Below are 18,367 nucleotides of genomic sequence, written 5' to 3' on the forward strand. Positions count from 1 at the left end.
TTCACATGGGTCGTATAAGTTCTGTTTTGTTGCTGCCAGGATCTAAATGGGAGCATTTCACATTTTCTTCTTTTGATATACTTTTAAGTGCCTTCTTGCTTTCCATGGAAACCGTATCTTGCTCCCTTGCCATATGTAAAAAGATGCCATGATAAGAGCTCGACTGGAAGAATTTTGATTTGTAATGTCGATATTTTTTTGAGAGATTACAAAAGACAATCTATAGTTTGTAGTTGGTATTTCTGTTTAATAAGAATTTAGTGTGACTTCATAAATGTTTCCCAAATAGTGACGTAAACTGCCTGTTATCAGTTGATAACAAGTACCGATCTGCATAAGTTTTAGAAAAATGATAGAATTTGAATTTTTCTTATCTCCTTCCTCTTTTCTTTAGATCAATAGAATCAAAGTTGTAATATATTTTTCTGCAAGTTTGGGAATATGTTTTTAAGATGACGATGTTGCTAAAGCAGTTAATCGTTTTTGTAATTCTTGGAATTTCAGTTAGAAGAGGTAAGAGCTCAATCTAATTTAGTTCCTCAAATTGAGTTTTCATTTAAATAACCGGAAAATATTCAATTAAAAGTATCCTACAATTAATTTTCGCGCATCGCCACGTTGATATAGAACTGAATAATAATAGTGAAAAATAACGAAAGCAGGTAGCGACGTTTAAACCTAAAGCTAGCAGATAATTATATAACGTGCTTTCTACTACCTTGGAAAACACAGACAAGATCAAAATTGGGCAGTAATGAGACCGATTGCTGGGATCATCCCCTTTAATTTTGAACAATGACTTTCAAAACCTTATCAGAAAAGGGAAAAACTCCTGTCTGAAATATTAAATTTATTATATATGCAAATACATGTTTAATACCTGGCATAACTATTTTCAAAAGGTTAGAAAAAGATCCGTCTAACGCTTCAGAATTACTACGTTTCGTAAGTGTAACGATGTTAATCACCTAGGATTCTGTGACTTTAAAAAGGAACATGGAATTGTCAAAGGGTGGTGGCAGGGATTTACGGTTGGAATCATAGTCTGAGAATGGTAATGATAAATTTGCTGTTTTTTTTTTCATCGGTACTAACACTATGCTGATTTAGATCATTGACGATATCTTTTTCATCATTCTTCATAATCCCAACTGGGCCAACCATTTTACCAGATTGCAAGGCCGAACCCAGGGAGGAGGGATAAAGGGAAATCACTCACCCACCCCAAAAATTTGGCAAGTGTGCCCCGTAGAGCGACAATCTTATAGATCTTGAGTTACAAAAAGATAATGTATGCGGTTAATCTCATTGTAATGAGGATAATAAGTGAACGATTTATTCTTTTTGTAAAATAAATTTGAAACAAAACTGTCATAGAAGCTAACCAAATTCATCATATGAAAGTCTACTCCCCTGTTTGTTAATTAGTCGTCTATCGTTCCAAAACGGAAATCAACTATTATAGACTTTTTCAAAAAGAAATAGTTGACTGATAGCAGACCTTGGTTGGTTAATACAAGCCATAGTTCGAATGGGAAGTAATTAACATACTTAAGGGGGCAAGGTTACGATAGAGCTTCATCTATGAGTGGCCAGTTTTTAGGTTCTGATGCTATACTCCGTGAAATTTTTTCCCATGCAGTCTCTGTTTACTGTGCAAGTCACTCCTTAAACTTAGCCCTATGTCATTCATACAACATACCTGTTATAAGAAATTGTCTAGGAACTTCAAAAAATAATTAGTTTATTTCAGAATTTCACCCAAACACTCTGTAACTTTCAAACAAATTGAACAAGAAAATAATCTTATGACCGGGACAAAAATAATAAGACTGAACAAATTTTGAGAGACTAGATGGGCGGAGCACTTAAAAGTAATAATTTTGTTCAAAGAGATGTTCATTATCTCCAAACTCTCACCAAAACTCTAAAAAATGGAATTTTGATGCCAATAGTTACATCAAAAGAATTACATTTTAATGCCAATTTTAAATATATAAATTTCATCAAGATTAGTTTTACCCGTCAAAAGTTACGAGCTTGAGAAAATTTGCCTCATTTTAGAAAATAGGGGGAAATACCCCCTAAAAGTAATGTGATCTTAACGAAAATCACACCATCAGATTCAGCGTATCAGAGAACCTTATTGTAGAAGTTTCAAGCTCTTATCGACAAAAATGTGGAATTTCGCATTTTTTGCCAGAAGACAAATCACGGATGCGTGTTTATTTGTTTATTTGTTTTGTTTTTTTCCCCAGGGGTGATCATATCGACTCAGTGGTCCTAGAATGTCACGAAAGGGCTCATTCAAACGGAACTTAAAAGTTCTAGTGCCCTTTTTAAGTGACCAAAAATTGGAGGTCACCTAGGCCCCCTCCCACGCTCATTTTTTCCCCAAAGTCACCGGATCAAAATTCTGAGATAGTCATTTTATTCACCATAGTCGAAAAACCTAATAACTATGTCTTTGGGGACGACTTACTCCCCCGTAGTCCCCGTGGGAGGGGCTGCAAGTTACAAACTTTGACCTGTGTTTACATATAGTAATGGTTACTGGGAAGTGAACAGACGTTTTCAGGGGGATTTTTTTGGTTTGGGGGTAGAGTTGAAGGGGGGAGGGTACGTGGGAGGATCTTTCCATGGAGGAACTTCTCATGGGGGAAGATACTTTCAATGGAGGGGGCGCAGGATTGTCTAGCGTTATTTAAAAAAACAATGAAAAAATCAATATGAAAAGTTTTTTCTACTGAAAGTGAGGAGCAGCATTAATACTTAAAACGAACAGAAATTATTACGCATATGAGGTGTTTACCTCCTCGTAATACTTCGCTCTTTACGCTAAATTATTTCTAGTAATTTCAACTATTAACTCTACGGCCTTTGTGATTCAGGGGTCATTCTTAAGGAATTGGGACAAAATTTAAGCTTTAGTGTATAGAGTGAGGTATCGACGAGGGGTGAGCCCCCTCATATACGCAATAAAACATACGAATATAGAAGTTTGCTACGTAAGTTAATTCGTAAGTTGCGTATATTTTTTACTTATGAAAACGTTAGTAAAAATTAAAAGTTATAGTTGCCTTTTTATGTAATCAAAAAATTGGAGGGCAACTAGGCCTCCTCTCTCGCTCCTTTTTTCTCCAAATCTTCCAATTATAACTATGAAAAACCCATTTAGCCCAAAAAATTAATATGTAAATTTCGTTTTAATTATTTATGCGCGGAGAGCCAAGATCAAAAAATGCATTAATTTAAAAGCGTCCAGAAATTAAACAAAAAAAGTTTTTTTAAATGAAAGTAAGGAGCGACATTAAAACTTAAAACGAACAAAAATTACTCCGTATATGAAAGGGGCTTTTCGTCCTCAACACCTCGCTCTTTACGCTAAAGTTTTTTTAAATTTTTAAGAAGTCGAGTTAAGAGAAAGAGTCAAAGTTATTTACTGTTTTAAAAAGTAGAGTTGAGAGAAAGATCCAAACTTTAACGTAAAGAGCGGGGCGTTGATGAGGAAGCAGCCCCTTTCATATACGAAGTAATTTCTGTTCGTTTTAATTTTTAATGTCGCTCCTTACTTTCAGTTAAAAAAACTTGTTTTTTATTTAATTATGTTATTGAATGAAGACTAGTCTTGCTTTGGACCTTCCGAGGACGCTAACTCTTCTTTCTGGCTTATCAGGAAGACGGTAACATTTTTCCAAATGAACACTATCAGTGGTTAGGCCTGGTGTTTTTTCAAAAAAAATTCAACATTGGACTCTGCGATTTGGCCTGGGCCTTTGGATGGTAAATCATGGATAGTTTTGTTTAAGTTGTCAATCTTTTAACTTCAAATTCTAGCATGTTTCAAGCTCATCACAGTGAGTCTTTTGAAGAAAAGAATCCTTCTTAATGGATGTAAATTTACCTGTGGGCGAAGAAGAGTGGGTTTTCAGCTCCAATGTCTCAGCCTTCATACTGTCAAGCTTCTTTGAAAGTTCAGACTGGGACCAGAGGATAGAGCCCAGTTTTAAATTCAGGTTTTCCGTAAAGGTAACAAAACTTGTTTGCGCCACGGTCGAAATTATTTGCTACAATAAATAATTGCCTTGATCCGCCTTCATCGATTAGAACTTCAATTGGTTCCTGTGTCTCTTAGTCAGTTAAAACAGCGCTGTATGTCCGAACTAAATTTTTCTTTCCGTTAAAACTAAAAATTGTAAGATTTGGGCTTTAAGCAAGAAAACTGACCCCAAAAAGTGACTTCACATTACTCCAGAGTCAATTCAAAATGTCCAAAAATCTAGGTACAATCTCTCTGTCAATTACAACTTACTTCGGGTACTTTTTAAATCACCGTACATAAATAAATGTCGAAAACACTGAAAGAAAATAAATTAACATAAAATATTAGATTGCAGAGAGTCACAAAAATCCATATTAATCCGTAATAAATATTCAGTTTATTGTCGATAGTTTTATCTACTCATCTAAATTATTATACTAATTTTTTCCACTTCCTGGCGATATTTTGAAAATTTAATTTAAAAACTTTTTCCCTAAAACAACTTATCCAATGAAAAGCAAAAAATTCTATTTAACCAAAAACAAAGCAGAAATAAAGTCAAATAATTTTCGAAGTGTATAACTACCGTAAATAACCATTTATAAATAAATGAAACCCAAAACAAAAAGAAATTTTATAAATAACTGAGGCAAACTCAAAACGACCAGAAATTAAAATGAGTAGGGCTGACAACTCATCCAATATATTCATGAATGCTTAGATAGAGGTGAAATCCCAGCAACAATATATTTAGATTTTAAAAAAGCATTCGATACAATATCCCATTGTATTCTTTTTAGTAAATTGGATAATCGTGGTGTGCGTGGACCGGCGTTGGATCTAGTTAAATCTTATCTTGATAAGAGAAAGCAACGATTAGATGGAGGCAATTTCCTCTCTTCACCTGTACCTCAGTCTTCGAAGGTTGGGGTACCTCAGGGCTCTGTCCTAGGTCCTCTCCTTTTTTTAATTTATATAAATGATTTTCACCGCGCTTTTACATCCCTGTGTCTCAACACACATTATGCTGATGATACGGCAGTTTCAATCTCTGAAAAGAATGACGAGGAGTTGGAGGCAAAACTGAATACTGCATTTTCAAATGTTCTTGATTGATGTTCTTCAAATTTTATTGCTTTGAATGTATCAAAAACTAATTTCATAATTTACGGCAGAAAGTCAAATATCTGCCCTCGTATTACCCGAGTTACTTCTTCAAAGTATCTATTATCAATATCTCGGGTGAAAATGATAAAGTACCTTGGACTTGCGATTGGCGAATGCTTATCTTTTAAAACATATATATATATGTATATATATATATATATATATATATAATATATATATATATATATATATATATATATATATATATATATATATATATATATATATATATATATATATATATATATATATATATATATATATATATATATATATATATATATATATATATATATATATATATATGACATTTGTTCCTTAAACTTTCAATATTTATTTCATTAAAAAAATTAATGAATAAATGTTTTAAAAGTTTTAAAAAGTAAAAATATAAGAATTTATTTTGTTTTCAGTAAAGTGCAAATTATGATCTGGTCTCGAGAAGTCATGGGGGTTCAAGTTCAAGTTCATTTATTTATTAATCGCACATACATGTATATATATATATATATATATATATATATATATATATATATATATATATATATATATATATATATATATATATATATATATATATATATATATATATATATATATACAGCTACGCACGCTTCTCCTCAAATCTAATATATTTAAAGCATCCCTCTTTACACCCTCCCAGGAAGTTCCCATTTCCTTTACATCTTTATTTATGACATCCTCCCAGCCCAGACAGGGATGACCTGCTTTCCGTGTAGCCCCAGACGGTTGGCCAAAAAGGACAATCTTCGATAATCTGTCATCCTTCATCCGTAGAACGTGGCCTAGCCATCTCAACCTTTCTTTCATTATAGCCCTAGAAAGCGGGATTGAACCACATTTTTCGTACAACCTATTGTTTTGAAATACGGTCAGTAAGCGGGGTACCCAGAACAATCCGTAGGTAATTTCTCTGGAAAACATATAGTAAATTTTCATCTGCTTTTCGGAGTGCCCATGCTTCAGAACCATATTTGACCACTGTCATCACTGTAGCTTCCACTATTCTAATCTTGGTTTGCAGACTTATCTTTCTATTCTTCCAAACTTTTTTTTTAACTGTGAAAAAACACCCTGAGTCTTAGCTATTCTACTTTTAACATCTTCACTGCTCCCACCATCTTTACTAATAATACTTCCAAGGTAACTGAAGCTCCCAACCTGATCAATCTTTTTGTTACCTAATGTCACCTGTTCATCTTCACTTATTCCTAGCCTTAGTGACTTAGCCTTCTTAACATTAATTTTCAAGCCTATTTTTAGCACCCTGAACTCGCAAAACCTCTAAAACTTCATTCATTTTGCTCACACTTTCATCTAATATGCTTAAATCATCAGCATAATCTAAGTCCAGGAGCGTTTTTCCTCCCCATGTGATTCCGCTGTCTCCAATTGCCTTTCCTGTGCTCCTTAAGATGAAGTCCATCAAAATGATCCATATAAATGGGGATAGAACACAACCCTGCTTAACTCCTGATTTAATACAAAACCAGTTGCTAACCTCATTTCCTACCTTAACCACAGCAGTAGTATTCTCGTACATAGCACAAATCACTTTAATGTATTTTTCTGGTATACCATATAAAGATAAGACCTTTGTTAACGCTCTTCTATCAACATAATCGAAAGCTTGCTCATAGTTGATAAAACTGAGGACCAAAGGTGTTTGACAACGAAGGGACTTCTCAATTATTAACCTAAGAGTGAAAACTTGGTCGACACATCCTCTACCTTTTCTAAAACCGCATTGTTCTTCCCTCAAAACTTTGTCTACAGCATCTCTCAGTCTATAAAGTAGCATATTACTCGTAGCATAAGTAATTTGCTACCTACAGAGAGCAGACTAATGCCTCGATAATTACGACACTCACTCTTGTCACCTTTCTTATACAGTGGTTTAATTAAGGTTTTCCTAAAATCATTGGGTACTTCCCCTTTTTCAAAAATCTTGTTCATAATCTTCAGTAATTTATTCCTAACCTCAGAGCCACCATGTTTAAGAAACTCATTAATCATACTATCAGCACCTGGAGCCTTATTATTTTTTAATCCTTTTAGTACTGTCGCTAATTCTTCCTCACTAAACAAATCTTCCTTCACATCCAAGGTATCACAAACTTTTTCGTTTTCATCTATATCTTTTCCTGCAACTGTATCTCGGTTTAGCACATTCTCAAAATGTTCCACCCATCTTTATTGAACTTTTTCCTTATCACTAATTGTGGCCCCATTTCTATCTTTAATTGGGACTAGTCCGGATTGGCTACTCCCTTTCAGTTTATTAACATGCAAGTATAATATTTATTATTAAGCCGTCTAGCCGCATCTTCCAGATCCTCAGCAATTTTATCCATGGCCTCCACTTCACATCTCCTTAGTTCATATTTTAATACTTTCTCCACTTTCCTTACATTCCTTTTGTTTTCATACGACCATCACTCAGATAATTCTTATACAAACCCCTTCTACTCTCTATTAAACCTAAAGCTTTTTCACTAATATTCCTAGTTGCAGTCTTAGCACCTTTCCTTTATTCACCACCAGCAACTTCACAAATCGTTTTTCTGAAATTATTCCATCCATCTTCCAAATTGTCAAATTTTAAACTCTCAAGATTAGTATTCAACTGTTCCTGGAAGTCTTTTCTCAAATTTTTATCCTGGAGTCTACCAACATCATAACTTTCCGGGAGATAGTTACCCTTCCGAAATTTCAGCTTTAAATTAACCTTAGACACTACTAGATGGTGATTTTTACTTTTAACATCAATAACAGCACTAGTATATATATATATATATATATATATATATATATATATATATATATATATATATATATATATATATATATATATATATATATATATATATATATATATATATATATATATATATATATATATATATATATATATATATATATATATATATATATATATATATATATATATATATATATATATATATATATATATATATATATATATAACTGACAATCCACGGCCGAATTTTTCCAGTTGCTTAGCTACCTTTTCGGAAGTCTATTCGCTCATATGTCGCTTTAATTTTGGTTAGCATACACCTACATATTCGTTGAAAGTTGCACCTGAAAACCCGTGGCTTCCATTGCAGTAATGGTTGTAGCAGCTCTAACAGCTGTAAGCACACATCACCTTTGGTTTCTTCAACATTCCTCACCACACACGCTGAAAGTTTCAAGTTCATATCATCGGCCGTTACTGAAGTATCTGTTACGTCCTCTCGAAAACCTGTGTGAGCATAGCGTTTTTCAATTTGGGTTCAACACAGTTTCGAAATTTCTCAAAATTTTCACCTTAATACCTTTAACTTTAGTAGCAGTAGTAGTAGTAGTAGTACTAGCAGTGATAGTAGTTGCAGTAGTAGTAGTATGAGTAGAAGTAGTAACATTCGGATGCAAATATTGTCTTTTGGTTAGTTCAAGATCGCCCACAACAAGCCCCGTTAGTTTCAACCTCATACATCAAACTGCTCGTAAGATATAACTGATACAACCTTTTGACAACCTTCAGAAAGACAGCGTGCTGTGATTCAGTTCACCTTCCCCCTCAAAATTCCCCAAAAATTGTTCTTTCTTACCTTAGGCATAGTTGTAATAGTAGGCTTATTAACAGTAGTAATATTAGCATTACTAGTTGTAGTATTAATAGCAATGGCACTAGTACTAGAAGCAGCAGTAGTATGCTGTGACATTGTTGATATGTTCTTTTGATAACCTCTATATTGAAGTGTTTCTTGAAATTTTCATCTCAATGCTCTTAGCCTTACAAGTAATTGCATTAAGAAGAAATAGTTGAAGTAGTACTGTAAGTATACCGGAGAGTTTTTTCCCATACATTTATAGCTTTTGCAGATGATTTTAGTCTGGCATAGCCCGTAGAACTGAGTCCGATATCCGTTCGAAATGATTGCCTTTTTTGAAAAAAATTACTCAGTGGTTTCATGTTAATTATATTGCCTTAAATGTCGGAAAGTCATGTTTTCTTATTTTCTCTAGAGTTTTAAGGGCTTGTTCTGGTTTAAATGAAATATAAGTATCGAGGGGCTACCTTAATAGGCCTAGAAATCGTTGGCACACTTTGCCATTTTAATGCACGTAATTTGTTGTAATGCAGTTCAATCGTTTCAATTTTAGTAGTAAAATTATAAGTAGTCAATGTCAAACCGCTAGCAGTTGTACTTTTAAGTTGTCGTGTTCTCGGTAGGTAGTAGTCTCATTCACAGTTGCGAGTAGTCACAGTAGTGTTCACACTAGGTCGAATTTGTAGTTCCAGTCACAGGTAATCGCCGTCACAGCCACAAGCTGCTGTAGTCATAAGTAGTTTTAGTTACAAGTATTTGCAGTCACAGAAAATCTCAGTCCCAAGTGGTCATAGTCTCAAGTAATTTTGATCGCAATTAGTGGCAAAAGAAGGTGGTCGTAGTCACAAATAGTTGCAGTCCTGAGTTTCCATACGTATCCCTAGTCACAATCACATTCACATGTAGTCACAGTTGCTAGTATTTGCAGTTGCAAGTGGTAAGGCTTGTTAGAGGTTGCCAGCAGTTGCAGTTGTATATAAAAATCTGTCACAGTTCCAGTCACAAGTAGTAACCCTCACGAGCAGTTGCAATCACAGTCGCTAGCAATCACAAGTAGCCTTTTTTCCTATATTCACAGTACCACGTACTTAAAGGTATCTGATACGCTGCTATTCCTTTACCTCGTTCCAAAGACTCGAGGTTTTAAATGTCTGTTGAATCTTTTTTTGAAGGAGTCAACAGAGGGATTTGTAGGAATATTACCCCCGGGAAGGTTGTTCCAGATAGACGTGCAACGCTGACATGAAGCAATTCCTCGAGTATTTGGTTCTTGGCATGTCATCTTCTAGATAATTGTTCCAAGCTATGTGTATTCGTATCTGCCTTGACAGCGGTCAAAGGTGGGCCTAATGCGAGAAAGTTCATTTGAGAGAGGTGAATTCATGTACTTGCAGCAAACAGCCATCAGCGCTACAACAAATCTTGCGTTTAGAGTCTGGAGCAAGTCATATCTGGAAGCACAGCCGGCCAAATTTGCAAATTGTGGATATCGGAAGGGGTATCAACAGCTTTTTGGAGTGCCAGAATATAGCTTGCATCCATATTCAGTTGCTGGTCTGATGCAGGACTTGTAGAGTGGGATAATTGAGATAGATTGAAGAAGGTTTTCACGGCGAAGAATAGCTCCCAGCATTCTTTTCCAGGAAGTTCTTACCCAAAGAAGGAGGTTATTACAAGAGAGATCGATATAAAAATGAATATCCAGTAGACGAAGCTCATTGAGTCTCTTTAGAGTTTCATTTTGAATATGAAGCTAGGGTGTTTATGTGGCACCTTTGATCGTGTATTAAGAAGCTCCTATGTTTTCGATGCAATGATGTGGATGATCCATGCAGCAGACCAGTCTTCAATTTTAAAAGATCCATCTGTGGGGAAATGGAGGCTTGTTTTGGGTATTCGTGCTTAGGGACGGCTGAGTGTGTTGTGGTATCATAAAGAAATTGATGCAGAGGGATTCCGAGGTTATCTTACATGTCGTTTACGTAAATAAGGAAAAGTATTGGTCGAAAAACAATGCCCTAGGGAACCCCTACTTTCACTGACTATTCGAGGGAAATAAATCTGTTTGGAACAGCCAGCAGTGTACTATCAGAAAGAAAGTGCTCAGTCCATCTTAACAGATATCCATAAACACAGTAAGCAGGGCACTTCTCTAGCAAGCCATGGTGCCGTACTCTGTCGAATGCCCTAGCAATGTTGAATGACAATACTCTAATGTCGTACCTCATTGCCAAAAGTTCGATCCACTCCTATTTGTGGCCACGAGGCAGTCTAATGATGAGCATTTCTGGCAGAATCCATATTTAGTATCACCTAGAGGGTGGTTTAATTCCAGAGAGTATCGAAATGTTTTATTGGACCCTCTCTTAGACTTTGCCAACGCAGGAGAGGACACTAATAGGCAAACAAGAGCCCACGATTTTTGGATCAACATCTGGCCTTATGGTAGGTATAACACGGGCTGACTTCCATAATGTGGGAAGGCTCCGGAGTGAAAGCATGTCCTGAAAAGCAATGGCATAAGTCCAACTAGTTCAGCACTGCAGGATTTGATGCCAACATTTGGTATGTTGTCAAGACCTGTGACTTTGGTCAAATCAAGATGCCGCAAAGTGAAAAGGATCTTAGGAGCAGAAAAAATCACACCATCCATGACAGTCTCGGTTTGGTTGAAGAAATGTGCTACTTCACCACCTTCGTCGTCCAGACTCGAGCATTCGGCAAAAGCCTTAGCTCGTGTACCGCAGTCCAATTAATCTGTAGGGTAGGAATTGTAGTCCCCTTAGACGGCGGTATAGCCTCCTTGACAATTCTTCGCCAACTCTTTGCTGAAGCATGTTGAAGCTTGGTAGCGACTTCCTCCTTGTGCTGAAACTGGACTGCCGAATCGCATGAACTGCATTTCTGCGTATGTCTATGAATGCAATTTTGTTCTCTTTGCTTTTGAAGTACCCATCACTCGTGAAAATTTTGCTTTACTCGGAGAGCCTTTTTATGGCCAGCTGGTACTTCTCTGCAGCTTTCTCTGGGCTTTTAAGGAGGAAGGCTCTCCACTGCTGAGCAGAAAGAATGATTCTCCAACCGTCCCAATCAAATCATTTGTATTGCCGTATCGTTTGCTAATACTTAATTGGAGGCAGAATACAATTGCTCCGATGTGTAATGACGGTAACGTGGTCACTTGTGAAAGCTCAAGCATTTATGTTAAAGGAGTCAGGGTAGTCTTTAAGGAAGATGTCAAGACGAGATGATTTGTTTGGGCTATGATAAGTGTCAAAATTGGCAAGTTGTTCCAGCCCGTATGAGAGATATGGATCACACATGTCTAGCCCCTCCTTCTCAGTATTTTTTCTACGAAGCCACAATCTATGATGGAAGTTGAAGTTTGCATAGAAGATAATGGCAGACTTATCGTATTTGCACCGAATGTATTCAAGGGAGACTTCAAGGTACATGGTAGTCTGGCAGGCTGGAGGGTTATACACAGTACCAGCAATCATGAACTTATTAGGGAGGGCCATTCTAAGCCACAGAGCTTCTTCAGACATACCAAACTGGTATGTTTAGGCATGAATACGGTATTTGGCTCTGTGGATAAACGGCAGCACCTCCTTCTCTAGGAACTGGTCCAACCTAGGTTTAATACTGCATACATAGCAGTGGGATAACATAAATAGGTCAATTTGGAATGTCGGTGGACGTGCTATAGGTCGTCCTCAAAAAGGATGTTTGGTCCTAGGCTTCTTATTATTGTCAATCGAAAGAATTTGTAATCGAATTGGCAAGTGGTCACAGTTGTGAGCAGCCATAAGTAGCAATATTTGCAGGTGTAAATAGCCACCGCGACAAGTAATCACAGTTGCAGTCGCAGTAGTAGCAGTCGTAGCCCTGAAGGTTTCAAATTAATGCCTTTAGCCGTTCCTAAAATATTTTTGACGTTAAGCTTAAGTAAAAGTTAAATAGTGCTTTATTGATTAAGTACCTGGGGGTTTATATTGATGAGATTTTATCATTAAAATCTCATGTACAGTCTGTGAGTAAAATTTTGTCTCGTAAGTTAGGTATAATGAAAAAAACTAAGCATTTTTTTCCTGCACATGTCCTACGCCTCCTTTATTCTTCCCTTGTCCATCCATATACTCTGTATTGTAGTAGCGTTTGGGTTGGTACATTTGCTTCCGTTATCTGGCCCATACGAGTTCTTCAAAACAATGCTGTCTGTTTGTTGGTTAGCCTTCAACCTCGGGATTTGGTGCGGAACGTCTACGAGCGAATTAAGGATACTGCCAGCCTCAAAACTACGAGAGTTATATACACTTTTGTTTATTTTTAGGCTACATCAGTGTACAAATCTTTCATGTTTTGACAGTTTAGTTAATTTGAGATCCATGATCCACAATTATGACACTCGATCTTCTGGGGAAATCAATATTCCATTGATTGTTTCGACCCGGTTGACGTTTTCTGTGCTTCATAGGGGGATTAGAAGTTGGAATAACCTTGGTCAGACTTTCAAAAATTATAGTGATTTTTCTTTTTTTCAAGAATGAAATAAAAGAAATCCTTTTTACTAAGTACGAATTTTAGTTCTTTTGTTTATTATTTTTTGGGTTGGGGGGGGGGGGTGTAGATAAATAATTCAGTAATGTGTTCTGGCCTCTAAGGGTATGATTTTATTTGTATTGTTGAATTGGTTTGTTGAAAGGCTTGTGGTTTGTGGTGCCGATTAGGTCGTACTATTAGTTTTATAAATAATTTTGTTTTCTTTGTCGTGTATTATTTTCTAATTTATTGTTAACACCTCCTCGGACAAGTTTTTTACTTCTCAGGGTGGCTGTTATTATTGTTTTTGTTATTGGTTTAATAATAAATGTTTTTTCTGTCTCTCTAAAAAAAAGACTGGCTGCCCTCTTATCACATTTGACACTTGAAAAGGGTAACCTAATTAAAATTTAAACCAGATGATGCAGAACCTCCCACACAAAGTTGAAATATCTGCCTATGAGATAGTTTTTGAGATTTAAGGAGATTCCTTCAGGCACCATAGCAGATTTTTACGACGATCAGCTTAGAATTGACTAGTTCATATGGATTAAACAGTCGTGGCTATACTTTAATTTTGAAATATTTGTAGATAACTTTATAATGAATAGATTTCACATGTTTGCATTCAGCACACACAATATATTCTTTCGGCCCATATATTGTCACTATATAATATTTTAAATTAATTCTTTTATCAGCTTTCTGTTAATTTGTTTTTTTTTTCAGGAGATTGTTGTTCTATTCAGGATTTGATAACAGATGAAACAATTGTGCCTGGTTCAACGATTACCAAATATGTGGGAGAAAATTTTGATGGACTTGTTGCTCAATACAGAGTCACTGACGGATCTGGTAACTTTTCTTTCCTAATTATTGCAGAAAGTTTTCTTAAGTTTGGTATAAATAATGGTTCAAAAAATAATCAGATAATTTTTCTTAGCTCAAGATGTTAGGAATGGTACTGAACAGTTCTGGTCTTTTTCATTTGAAACCTTTGCTCTATAAAAGCTCCAATAATAATAGCACTAAATACAGAAGAATAATCAGTTTTCTATGTTTGTTATTCTGAAAAAATATTGTTAACTTCTAAAATAACCTCTATAAAGTTAACTTCTATGAGAAATTTCTATAAGTAAAGGTAGTGGTATCGTTGGTAAATGGTAGCCCCTTAGAAGCTATAATATAGGTGCTTAAAGCAAGGATTCACTTGCATCCAATGGAAACTTTCAGAAAATACTGAGGGGATGTTGAGCTCAATCAATAGACACAATGTCCGTACAGGCTGATTTATCGATAAATCAGATTCCTGAGAAAATGGTTTTGCTCATATCTTACATTGACACAGTTTTTTCAGCATTAATTCGCTTACGAGTGGCTACATTAGATTTGTGAGAAAACTTTTTACTATATATCTTTTAGTTATAAGCTTTTTGTTGAGTATGAACTCCAAACGGGTGTATAAGTTAGAAACATTATAAAATTCTTCGCTGTATTAGATACAGGTATGAACATCTGTTCATACCTTTTAACAAGTATGAAGTCTTATATGGGTGTGTAAGGTAAAACTTTCTGAAAATGCTTTACTACATTTTTTACATTTGAATGATTCTTTTTCGATATGAAATCTCTTATGGATGTATAAACTAGTTTCGTAAAAAAAATTCTTTTGAACGTATCTTGCAACTGTATCTATTCAAAATGTTTTTCGCGGCCCAGAGCTTTATTTGCCTGTATTCTTTTATTTGTCGAGTAGAGTAATAGGTTTTCTTTGATTATTTGATAAGTTAAATTAATCTTCTTGCACTGAACTTGCATTTTGTCTGCTATTGATGTCTGGGTCACTAGTGGGTAACTTTGATTGAAATAAGATGTATCTTTGCTGGAAATTCCAGAGAATTTATCTGTTAGTGAAAATTAACACACTGAAAGCACAATGGTGAAAATGAAACTGAAAAATATCAAAATTTCACACCTAAATGTTTTGCAGGATGGAGCGGAGAGTGAAAAACTGACCAATAGGGAGACTTCATTCCTTATAGCTTAATTTTTCTCTTGTCAAGTATTCTGTATTGAAAAGATTGAGAAGCTCCAGAGGTTAAATGCTTGAAATTCGCCAAATTGACTCTAGAGGAATCAATTTTGTAATATAGAACCTTGAAAGATTTCTGTTTGGTATTTGCTAACGTCTGTAGCCTGTAATTGCCCTGTCATACACCAGAATAAGTAAACCACTGCTTTGATATTCCCCCTCCTTCTGGAAAAAATCTTCCACCGAGATGAAGCAATTAGCTCTGACAAAATTTCCTAGCCTATATCTGGCTAAGGAATAATCACTCATGCAACATAAGAAAAAAAATATTTTAATTGTCACACCAAACTCGACTCAAAAACTGACTTAAAAACTATTCAAGTAAAAAAAAAAAAAAATAAGTTACTCTCGTTAGTGAGCAAGAAATACTATTCAGACTGAGGAAAAATGAATTCATTCACACCCTGGGATGTGTATCAAAGATAACCAGGTTGGCACTCGCGCTATAATTGGGGTGCAAAGGGAACGAATCCCAGTTGATATATCTAGCAATTTCTGTTCATCTTGAGTTTGAGCTGAAAATCGGTTTTTGTTTTTCGTATATTATATGTTCATTGTTGGTTTTATTTTTTTTTTGTATTAAATCTAACATCTGTATATTTTAACTTTAATATGTGTCTCAAAATATTAATTTTTTAAACTATAACCGGGGAATAAGAAGGATGACTTCCAAGTTCATGTATCTAGTAATTTCTGTTCGTTTTGAGTTAGACTTAATATCTAGCTTCGCTCTTTACTATAGTTAAAAAAAAATTATATTGAAAATTTTTCGTAATTCATTTCTGTAAAACTGAAAAACAAAATGAAACAAGAAGAATTAAGAATTTTCTTGAAGATAATGGTTGCTGAATTAAATCTAACGACAATTTGCACAAATAGGTTGTCAACTTGACGTATTTGTTATCTCTCATATGGAGCTAATGGTATAAATCAATAGCTTAAGGATTTCAGCAAGATTTTTTTTTACAATTACTTCTTAGATTGACAATAAGAAGCAGATTAATTCATAATTGAACATGTTTTAATTTATAGGAGGAACTTTCCCACAAAAAATTTTTTGAAAAAAAAGTAAAAAAACTGACATTATACCTAAGATGTCGTACAGAAGTAAAACGAATACTTAAAAGCTTAAAAAAAAGAAATGTAAATCACTATCAATAAATAAACAAAACCAAAACCAAACAGAAACTGCCACAAAAACGAACCACTGAAAGGCCAGAGGTGTATTTGTGCTTTTCTTAAAATTAGATGTATCTTAAACATTTTTTTTTGTGTTTTATAGCATTAATAAATCCAAAGTTACTGAGACTATCTGAAGCAAAGGTCAATATATATTAGACTTTAAATCTACATTCTTTAGTTCTTTTCAGTAACTAATTAAAAATAAACTTTCCGAAAAAGGAGTTTTTCAAAGAAAAGTAAAGGCCATATTAAAGTCAAGATCAGCAGAAATAAAAATTTATTTATATTTCAAATTGAAAACGGTCAGAACAAGACTGTATTCAGGGCGTGTTGGAGGTTTTAACCCCCCTACCCCCAAATATTTACCCGACTCTTAAAAAACGTGACAAATTGAATATAAATGATTTTTTGATGCATTTTCACAAGTTTTTTTTGTAACCCCCCCCCCCCCAAAATAAACAAAACAATTCTTTTCTAGAGCCTCCCAAAAAATCCTGGATACGGCTGTAGACAAGAAATTACTATTAAAGAAGAAATGAAACCCTAAATAAATAGAAATTAAATAACAATCATAGCAAACAAACATACGACAGGTATAATGTAAACAAATAGATAAATCTTAAAATGATTAAAAATTAAATTGAATGTGCAAACAAAGCTTAAAAAGAACAAAGAATAAATAAAACCCGAAACGAACAGAAATTATATAAACAATCATAGCAAGCAAACATATACCATATATCGATGTAAGTGAATCAACAAATCTTAAAACGACAAAAAATTAAAATGAATATGCAAATCCAGGTTAAAACGAACAAAAATCACTACAAACAAGAGTTTGGCTACTCCTCCCTCTCCTAACTGTAAAATTATAAAGCATTCTGTGTCATGTACGAATGAGCCACCTCTGAGGTTCGCACGACCATTTTTTTCATAAAAACCTCACATGCCCCAGGGCATATCTTACAACACTTGCCCCCAGGCTCTTTGGTGTTGGATCGACCCTCAAGTTTTTTCTCTGATCTCTGTGACGACAGTGATGTATTTTGCTTCTGTCCGGAGTAGAGACTGATGAGTGATGAAGTGTCATTCGTCCTTTTTAAACCTCTCCCTCTTTGTCGAGATTTTGGTCGCTTGCCAAGAGATCGTGCGCTAGATCTGAAACTTTCTAAAACAACTTCTTTAAATTCTCTGTCAGAACCCTAATCGTACAGCGTAGACGATGCAAAGCCCTCAGCAGGCGGCACAATGTATTTTGTAGCCAAGGATGGTGCAGAGCAATACAGCTTAGCAAACCAACTGCCAAAACCACAGTCTTACATTGACGAACGACCTTTTTAACAATCCACTCTATCACCCAACTGTCATGATATAAGAATAGCAATATAGCAACCAATATTAGGGCAAACAAGTATAATTTTTCTATTAGCCATCTCTAACTGGACGAAGATGACAGGTAATCCCAGCCAAACCTCTTGTTATTGCTATAGGATAAATTCTGTTCTCAATAATTACTGACAGAGTTCCAAATATGAAGTGTTTGTGGGGATATATATTGGATTTGCTTTATATTGTAGTGATGAATGAGATCAAGACTTGCTTTTCGTTCAAGAACACGTAGGAGGGGAACATTGCTATCACCAGCTCTTGGTGTCTCAACGAATGAAGTGTAAAGAAAAATACAACTCTCCAAGGAGAAAG

General features: G+C 35.0%; 1 protein-coding gene across 19 annotated transcripts in view; it reads left to right on the forward strand.

Moving 5' to 3' along the window:
- Positions 1–355: 355 nt before the first annotated feature.
- The window catches only part of LOC136039633 (protocadherin Fat 2-like), a 264,014-nt gene continuing 246,002 nt past the window's right edge, over positions 356–18,367 (forward strand). For all 19 annotated transcript variants that reach the window (XM_065723534.1, XM_065723540.1, XM_065723553.1 and 16 more), the window contains exons 1-2: positions 356–513; positions 14,122–14,247. In XM_065723534.1, the coding sequence (XP_065579606.1) occupies positions 453–513; positions 14,122–14,247 (187 nt within the window). In that variant the 5' untranslated portion in view covers positions 356–452. The remainder of the gene's footprint in view (positions 514–14,121; positions 14,248–18,367) is intronic.

This window comes from Artemia franciscana, chromosome 2 (genome assembly GCF_032884065.1).
Source record: "Artemia franciscana chromosome 2, ASM3288406v1, whole genome shotgun sequence".
NCBI classification, from domain to species: domain Eukaryota; kingdom Metazoa; phylum Arthropoda; class Branchiopoda; order Anostraca; family Artemiidae; genus Artemia; species Artemia franciscana.